This window comes from Pomacea canaliculata, linkage group LG7 (genome assembly GCF_003073045.1).
Source record: "Pomacea canaliculata isolate SZHN2017 linkage group LG7, ASM307304v1, whole genome shotgun sequence".
Classification (NCBI taxonomy): domain Eukaryota; kingdom Metazoa; phylum Mollusca; class Gastropoda; order Architaenioglossa; family Ampullariidae; genus Pomacea; species Pomacea canaliculata.
Window position 1 is genome coordinate 28,414,394 of NC_037596.1, and position 9,163 is coordinate 28,423,556.

Sequence of the window (9,163 nt, forward strand, 5' to 3'; positions counted from 1 at the left end):
CTTAAATAAAGTTTTATTAAGAATGAATATGCCTGATATTGGTGCTTGTCTTGTCGATTTAAACTTGGAAGATGAAGGAAGGACTTATATTACAACTGCCCTCTAAATTACAAACCTGGCATTCAACAACTTCATAAAAGTTAAACAGGTTTTTGCTCTACTTTATAATACTTTCCATGCAAAAATAACTCATGCGCAACCAACTCAATGCAGATGAAGGTTCCGGCTGCTCTGCTGGTGATGACTGTAGTCACGCAATGGCAGATCTCGGAAGGCGTAAGTTGATAGAACGGAATATTGCGAGAAAGCAGAACTTTGTTTTTCCATTTCTCAGAAACTAATTCACGTTTCTGTAAAGTTGCACTTCTAAAGAAACACCTTAAATGAGATAACTTAGTCAAGCAAACAAACTGTCTCAGAAATGTATAAAGTTAACATCTGCAAGTTTCGAAGTTACACCACCCCTCAGCCACCAATCTGCAGAATAATTACCAAACGGTGGTAAGAGACAGAGTAGCTTCTCCTTGAGAGAGAAGAGGTAAGTGACTGAAAGGAAGAGAGGAAAAATAAGAAATAGTGCTACAATAAAAGTAACAAAAACATTACAGACCGTCTAGTCTTGACATCAGTGTCAAATGACAACGTGGGCAACTCCTTACTGAAATCTACTAAACACCATGCATCTGCAAACGAAAAGGATGTAGTAGAATTCAACAATAAGAGCTGCAAACACTAGTGAAAAATGCCGTTGAAAGAATAATCCAGTGGTTTAAAGTTAAATAAACACTGTTGTAACACTAAAAGTATCAGTAACACGAAAAGCTTTGCAGCATCTTTCTCTAAGCTGTGTGATTCCTTGATATTTTTACTGAGATAATGTGTACCTTTTATAAATTTGTTAATGAAAGAGTACAGAGGATAAGTGTCACCTACTGTCACCTACGTGCATAGTACTCAGGTAACAACGTTCTCGTCTTAGAGAGTAAACGTGTAACAAGATTTACCTGTGAGTCCGATGTCCACAGCTTTGCAAAGTGAATGCTTTCCTGTAAGCTACAAGAAACATTGCTTAATTAGAAATCTTTTTGAGTGGATTTTGGCTGCATGAGTTTAGATTTTTGGCGTTCATCTAAGCTTCAGTTGCTGCAATGACACAGAGAATAGTTATCTAAGAAAAATCCCTCATCAGTAATATGTTGTATGTTATTTGTAATTTAGTACTTTTAGTGTTATAATTAGTGTTCTCTTTTTCATTAATGTAAATAAAGGCAGTTGTACAAAAAATATACAATGATATTAGCCATTGTGTTGAAATAAAACAAGTCTTTCTTTTATTGTTTATGTAAAATGTATGTGTGTGTGCGCGTGTGTGTCTGTGTGTGTGTGTTTGTGTGCCCGATATGTTGCAGTGTAGGACCAGGGCACAATTTTGTCAAACGCGACCTAAAAATCCTTCTGAAGCCTGCTGTGAGGGTTTGGAATGCGTGATCAATCCGTTGAACCCTCCATTACCCTCATGTTGGTGACCAGATGGGACGCACTGATCTGCACTCTAGCAAGTTGTAAAATGTTAACACACACTTGATATTTTGACTTGTACTAAGTCCATTTCAAGATAGTTTATGCTCTCTTCTTCTGGTCAATAAAACAATAATTTGATTCTTCTCGTGTGGATTTGTGATAAAAAGGAACACTGTTTATATTTTTCCTTCGTCATACTTTTTGTCTATCACGCTACACCTCTATTCTCTGAAATATACGGATATGTACATGTATTAGCAAACTTGTTATCTCTTTTGTGGCTGTTATAAGCACATTTTTAGCACATTATACTTTCCTTCGTTTTCTCAATTTTTTCAAAAACCGTTTAAAATTAGAAACCGCACGTCACATTTATTACTTTCCTTGTAGTTCCAACCCCTCCTTCCGTTACGCACGCCGGTGTGTGTGTAGGTCTGTATGTGTGGGGGTGGGTTTATAAGCGTAGGTACGTGTGTATGTTTAGGTGTGTGTTGGTGTCTGTGTGTGTCTGTGTGTGCGCAGTAATTGTGCGGTTCGTCTTCTAAAACTTGCATATGTGTTTTCTCTAATTAGCTTAAAGAACTTAATGTGTTTTTTAACTGTAAAGAATTGAGTCTTCGATTAAGATAGATGTAGCTAAGTAAGAACTAATAATCCAAGATAAACATCGAAAACACGAAATGACAAACATTTGAGTAGAGCGACAATAAAGTGTAACAGAAGGACAATGTGTAAACATACACACGCGCGCGCGTACCCACACAAACAATATATAGCAATTTAATTCTAAAATTGATTGCTATAAAATGAACTAATCTGTCTGTATACGTTACTCGTAATCAAGCTACATTAATAATACGACTAATAATACTACTACTAATACTACTACTAATCATACTAATACTTTTACTACTAATAATAATCGTATATAGGCTATCTCTACGCTTATAATCTTGGCACCGGTTTATTTTTAATCCAATCCGTCAACACATATGTTGTAATAATAATAATAATAATAATAATAATAATAATAATAATAATAATAATAATAATAATAATAATAATAATAATAATAATAATAATAATAATAATAATAATAATAATAATAATAATAATAAATACATGTGCTATCTCTACGCTTATAATCTTTGCACCTGTTTATTTTTAATCCAATCCGTCAACACATATTTATTCATAAAACGTTCATATAAAAAAAGAGCATGCATCGAAGCACAATAAAAGACAAACTTTAAAAAACCAACCGAAATAAATATTAAAATCGCTTTACAGAAAGCATTATATCAACAGCGACTTAACATTGAGGTGCAAATTACAGAATAATTAAATTCATCTTTATTGCATAAAAAAGTATTTAATACCAAAAGATTTGGAACAATTAGACCAAGAGTTAAATGTCCACAGAGTACTGTATACGTAAATGTTATTTATGTTCAAGCTATTTTATATTTATTTCGAAACACACTTCTTATTATTATATGTGTAATTCAACTATCAACGAAAATGATTTATGAAAAGAAAGAATATGCCACAAAATTCGTAATGTAACAATCATGCGTCTTATGCAATATATTTTACCTGTGAGAGGTGGAAACAGCGACTGTGTTCAGACAGTACAAGACTATTGACGCCAGTGTCTGGATGCAGGAAAGATAAACAAAAGGATGAGAATAAATGTTGACAGTGTATCGCCTACTCTGTCACTGTTCGTTGTGATGTAGTCTGCAACACTGGTACACACCATAAAACAAACTCCAAGATAATTAGTAAAGAGAATGCATTGCTACTAACTAAATTCATTGTTTGTCCAAACTGCAGGAAAAAAGGATATCTTAATTTACACACCGCTTCCGGTAGAAAGAATTACATGAACCTTTGAAAACAAAACTCTCACCAATATTGTGCTCGACATTTACATACAGATTACCTAGCTGGAGATATAGGTAAGTAACGCAGTACATCTTACGGTCCGTAATTATATATCGATGGTAGGTTGGGTCCCGAAGAAAACACCCTTGTAAACTTATAGACAAGTGTTTTAATTAACAAATTACAAGGCACTGCTTAAAACCCGACGATGTTATTTTACCGCCGAAGACGGGATGATACAATTGTAGCAAACTATTTACCGGTCCGTTCTAGCCTGTACATAATAGAGAGAGAGAGAGGATAGGGATGTGGAGGATAGATATTATTGTATCTTGTGTGACTCAGAGATATGAACATGTCCTGTGATTGTGGCAACAGCTTAATGAGCAGTAATACGAGTCTACCCTATTTTTTCTTTCTATATATCTTGTTCATTGGACTAGTGATCACACATACACATCACTACTCTTGATTTACTAGAATTCTTACGTGCGACTACTTTAAATGGTGATTGAACTGTAAAAATATATAAAAAATCATGTAATGTTCTAGTCAAGAATGTTTACCCATACTTATTTTTTAAAGATTAGCGATTAGATTGTTTTGCTGCTTAAATTTCTGGATAACGTTCAATTGACTAGAGAGAAATAAACCTGCTATATCTATATTATATCTACATTAACCGAGCTTCAAACATTCTGGTAAAGTTGTCGCAATATCCAAGCATGTTATCATTACTGACTGGAGAAATGTTTAACAGCTAGTAACACTAACTAGTCTCGCATAGCTCGCTACTCCTTCCGACTCCTCTAACTCCTGGCTTTTGTTATAAATTTAACATTTTTTCTGCAGGGAAAAATTATGGACTACAACTTAAACAAGCAATGATATCACCATGAAAAGTACAATTAGTTATTTAAAGCCATAAAAAATATATATACATTTTTTCGCACCTTTGCCTTACTTCGCACAAAATTTCCACGTACATTGGAGGGCGAGTCTGTGGACAGATGTAAGTGATATTATTTACAATTGTTAGTAGTTTGCCAGGGATAACTAAGATCAAAGTTCTGGATACGTACTCTGCTCATTCCTTTTATGTTGATTTGTCAGGAAAATAAAAAAAAAGTAAAAATGTTTGTCAACAATTGTTGAAGACCACGTAGTGGACCTAGTTGTCCAGGACTTTAACTATTTAAAGACTGAAAGTTGGGTACGAATCATGCAACAGGTGTTACCTGAGAGAGGTGGAAACTGTTAATGTCTTCACGGAGTACGGGACTATTGACGCCAGTGTCTGATGTAGAGAAGATAAACAAAAGGATGAGAATAAATGTTGACAGTGTATCGCCTACTCTGTCACTGTTCGCTGTGATGTAGTCTGTATCACTGGTACAGACCACAAAATCAACTCCAATATAATGAGTTAAGAGAATGCATTGCTACTCCTTAAAGTTATTGTTTGTCCAAAACTGCAGGAACAAAATGATATCTTAATTTACAAACCACTTCAGGTGGAAAAAATTAAGATACAACTTTCATTACAAAGATTTCGTTAATGTAATGTTCGACATTTACATACAGATTGACCTCCTTATCGAGTTGTAGATATAGGTAAACAAAGAAGTAAATCTTAGTGGCCTTAATTATATATCGATGGTAGGTTGGTCCCCAAGGACAACACTTTTGTGAGCTCAAGAACAAGTGTCTTAATTCACAAATTTTAAGGCACTACCTAAAGCCCGACCTGGTGATAAAATTGTGGCAAAGATGTCTGGTTGAAATATTTACCTGTCTGTTTTACCTGTACAAGAAATAGTTTGAGGAGAGGGATGTGAAAGAGATTTATCTTACTGTCCCTTGTGTGACTTTAACGGAGATATAAACAGGTCTCGTGATCGTGGCAACAGCTGAACGAGCGATAATAAGCGTCTCCCCTCTCTTTTTCTCTCTATATATTTTGTTCGTTTAACTTTTGATCGAATATACACATCACAACTCTTGCTTTGTTAGCGTTGTTGACTTGCTACTACTTGAAATGGTGAGTGCACCGTAAAAATAAAATAAAAATCTTGTATTGTTTCTAGTTAAGAATGTTTACCCGTAACTATTTATAAAAGACTGGCGATTAAGGTATTTTGTTGCCTAAATTTCTGTGTAACGACCTGCTGACTAGAGAGTAACATTTGAACACCTGCGTTTTATATATATATACACTACGAGCTTGAAACATTCTGATAAAGTTGTCACTATATCCTAACATGTTTACTATATGGAGAAGAGCCTGCCACCTAGTAACACTAACCAGTCTTGCATAGCTTTTCTGTCCTCTTAGTCCTGGCTTTACTTTTAAGGCGTTTGTGATAATTTAAACAATTTTTTTCTGCAAGGAAGGATTATGGATTCCAACTTAAACAAACAATGAAATCACCCACATGAAAAAGTAAGATAAATAATTAAAACCATGAACAACTAAAATTTCTTCGCACCTTTACGTCCATTCTTACAGAAATTCCACGTACGTAATTTTTTTTGCGCGTTGGTTGGCGGGTGTTTGCAGAGATGAAGGGGATGTTGTTTTCAATTTTTTAAAAATTAGCTTAGATAACTAAGATTTAAAGTTCTGGATACGTACTCTGCTCATTCCTTTTATGCTGATTATGTAGATACTACCCCCTCATCCAATAAAAAAAAAAAATCGTGTTTAAGAATTCGTGGCAGGAGTCATTAATGTTTGGTATGTACAGTGTTTTTCTGACTAAAAAAAATCAGCATATTATTTATTGCAAATAAATAATGCCCACCACTTAAAAAAATACTACTGCTTAAAACATGTTACATATACAGGTAGTCCTCGGGGTACTACGGTCTCGACTTACGTCGTTTCGTGGTTACGACGCTTTATACAACGCACATTCCGACTTACGAGGTTTAGCGTCGTAAGTCGAACTGTACGTGCGCCTCATTCCACGTGCGGCGGAAGTCATAGAGTCATGTTTATTTAAAATTATGTAGGGTACTATGATAGGTGTTTGGATAGGCTAAGTGTTTGCAGTACTGGACTGTTATTATGGTACAGTACTGTATGAAAGTATGATCTGACTTACGTCGAATTTCGGTTTACGACGTCGCGTAAGCACGGATCAACGTCGTGAGTCGAGGACTACCTGTGTGTGTGTGTGTGATGGGTACTTACTAGTCTTGGTAAAACTCACTACCAGTGTAGGACTCATCTCGGTCTTGCATTTACATTTAAGAGTATTTAACTGTCTTTAATCGCTAAAACAGTTCAGAGTAGCGTGAAACATTGTTAAAGCCATTTAAACTGACACACAGGATTTAAAGAATTTAAAGTAATTGTTGCTGTTTTTTTTTTAAATCTTTTATTACATGGTGGTTGCTCCAAAACAAAAAATCTTTTATTACATGGTGGTTGCTCCAAAACAAAAAATTGTTAAAAAAATCGGTTCTTCAAAAGTCTAAGACTAAAAACTTTGTCTTGTCGATTTTCACCAGGAAATTAGTAGTACTTATATTGAAATTGCCATCAAAATTGGAAACATCGAATCAAACAGCAGCAGCAGCAGCAGCAGCAAGAACAACAACAACGACAACAACAAAGACAACAGCAAAAACAAAAAAGCTACAGATTTTTTCTCTTGTTTACTTCTTTCTATGAAAATTTAAGTCCTACTCAAACCACATTTTGTTCTCATTGCAGATGAAGTGTGCCCTGCTGCTCCTAGTGATGGTTGTGGTTGCGAACGGGCAGGGGCAAGGGATGGGACAGGGACAGGGACATGGGCAAGGACAAGGACAAGGACAAGGACAAATGCAGGGACATGGGATGGGACATGGGATGGGACATGGGATGGGACATGGGATGGGACAGGGACAGGGACATGGGCAGGGACATGGGCACAACCCACGACAGGTAAGTTGACAGAAGTTAGTTATTGCGAGAAAGCTAAGAACTTTGTTTTCGTTTCTCCTAAAACTAATGTACATTTCTTCAAAGTTTGCAACTACTAAAACATGGTAAAGAGATAACTTATTTAGACCAAAAACCAAGAAATTGTTTAAAGTTACAGTTTTCAGGCGACGAAGTTGGACCGACCCACTGCCACCAATTTAGGGGACTCATGACCAAACATTGATGGGAGAAGGAGTAGCTTCTTCATTGGCAGACGTAACTAATCGTGATTTTTGTAAAGGACGCTGTGTGTAACAGACAGCTAGAGGGAGGGAGAAAGAGAAAAAGAAAGAGGAATAACTAAGAATTATTGTACAATAGTAGGTAACTGAATAAATGCATTACAGACCGTCTGGTCTTGACATCAGTGTAGAGGGAGCACTTGGTCAAAACTCGAAACTCTTTCCCCCGACAATAAATTTTTCATTACGTCTCTGACTTAAGGCATCTGGGAAAATGCGTGTAAAAAATTTTAGAACTCTTTAAATAGAAAATTTCTAGTCACGATTGAAGACTACAAAAGACATTAGTAGAAGTGCAGCAGTAACAAACGCAAGAAGTTAGTTAAGCGATGAAAGAGTAGATGACAGTTTAATGGACCTCTTTGTCCGTTGTCTACAGCTTTGCAAAGTTAACAATTTCCTGTAACCTGAAAGCAATATTTCTTTATTAGAAATCTTTTTGTTTTGATTTAATCTGCATGAGTTTATAATTTGTGTATGTGTCTGAGCATCTGATGCTGCAATAGAGTTAGAGAGAGAAGTTCCCTTAAAAAAATGTAAATATTCCTGTTAATTAATAGGTCTTAAGTTATTAGTAATTTTATAATTTTGGTCCTAGAATCAGTGTTCTCTTTTTCATGAAAATGAAAAAAATGAAGTTATTAAAAATTTATACAATGTTATTAGCCCATTGCGTTTAAAAGAAAACAAGTCTTTCTTTCATGTTTATGTACAATGTGTGTGTGTGTGTTTGTTTGTTTGTGTGTGTCCTATATGTTGCAGTGTGTTTCAGAAGGATTGCCTTGCTACCCTGGCGCCATGTTCTCTTTTACTCCTCAAACGGCTTGTTGTCCGGGTTTGCGATGCCTATTATACCAAGATCAACTGATGGATTTAGAAACATGGATGTGTATGCTGTTTCGTCCAATTCCTGCACGCTAACAAGTTGTAAAATGTTGAGCTAACATGGATTTGATATTTTGACTTGTAACAAATCCATTCCATATGAGGGTGTCATATTCTCTCTCCTTACGGTGAATAAAACGATGACTGTATTCTTCTTGTGTGGATTCTTGATGAAAAAATGCAATGTTCATATTTTTTTGTTTGTCTCACTTTTTGTGTCGTGAACGTCTGCTGTATTCTTTTAAATATGGAAATTTTTAATAATCATTCTCCCTTTTTGTGGCTGTTATAGTTTGATATATGTATCCAGTTTGATCACACCAGACTCCAGTGATTAAAGCTAAAAAATATTATTTAGAGTGAACGGCAAAAATTGACATTGTACCGAACTTAAAACTTTGTAATTTTTTAACAATTATCTTGAGAAAAGAAACTCTCTTTTAGGATTTTGTCTAGAATCAGAGATACTTATAAGTAATAAAAAGCCATAATGATAATGCAGTGATTGACCTATGTATACTCAAATCATTTTCTAAACTTATCGTGTATTTTTAAATAGTTTGACATATTTGTTGATATAATTAAATCTACACAGCGGAGCATCTATTATATTGTGTGCCTGACTTGCACTCAACAAGGTATTTCTTAAGTTGTC

The 9,163-nt window shown here is 35.2% G+C and overlaps 1 protein-coding gene and 2 long non-coding RNA genes across 4 annotated transcripts; 2 read left to right on the plus strand and 1 right to left on the minus strand.

The window, feature by feature from the left end:
• The first annotated feature begins 220 nt into the window (after positions 1 to 220).
• Positions 221 to 1,664, plus strand: LOC112568696. The gene is made up of 2 exons (XR_003100150.1): positions 221 to 276; positions 1,410 to 1,664. It is a non-coding gene; the product is annotated as an uncharacterized LOC112568696 (long non-coding RNA).
• On the minus strand, positions 705 to 4,860 carry LOC112568698. Of its 2 annotated transcripts, none has more exons than XR_003100153.1 (4): positions 4,491 to 4,860; positions 4,362 to 4,408; positions 3,118 to 3,269; positions 705 to 1,053 (listed from the first exon to the last, which is right to left on the minus strand). It is a non-coding gene; the product is annotated as an uncharacterized LOC112568698 (long non-coding RNA). The 2 variants fall into 2 exon arrangements; XR_003100152.1 differs by having other exon boundaries at positions 3,118 to 3,176; positions 4,491 to 4,840.
• A 449-nt stretch (positions 4,861 to 5,309) lies between these two features.
• On the plus strand, positions 5,310 to 8,662 carry LOC112568694 (annexin B11-like). The gene is made up of 3 exons (XM_025246129.1): positions 5,310 to 5,449; positions 7,130 to 7,342; positions 8,386 to 8,662. Exons 1-3 carry the CDS (start codon positions 5,447 to 5,449, stop codon positions 8,542 to 8,544), a joined length of 375 nt encoding a protein of 124 aa, XP_025101914.1. The 5' UTR covers positions 5,310 to 5,446; the 3' UTR covers positions 8,545 to 8,662.
• The last annotated feature ends 501 nt before the right edge of the window (positions 8,663 to 9,163 follow it).

Bases quoted from the DNA above. Each gene is read 5' to 3' on its own strand.
- LOC112568694 (XM_025246129.1), top strand. The intron at 7,343-8,385 runs GTAAGTTGACAG...TATATGTTGCAG, and splicing joins ATGGGCACAACCCACGACAG to TGTGTTTCAGAAGGATTGCC.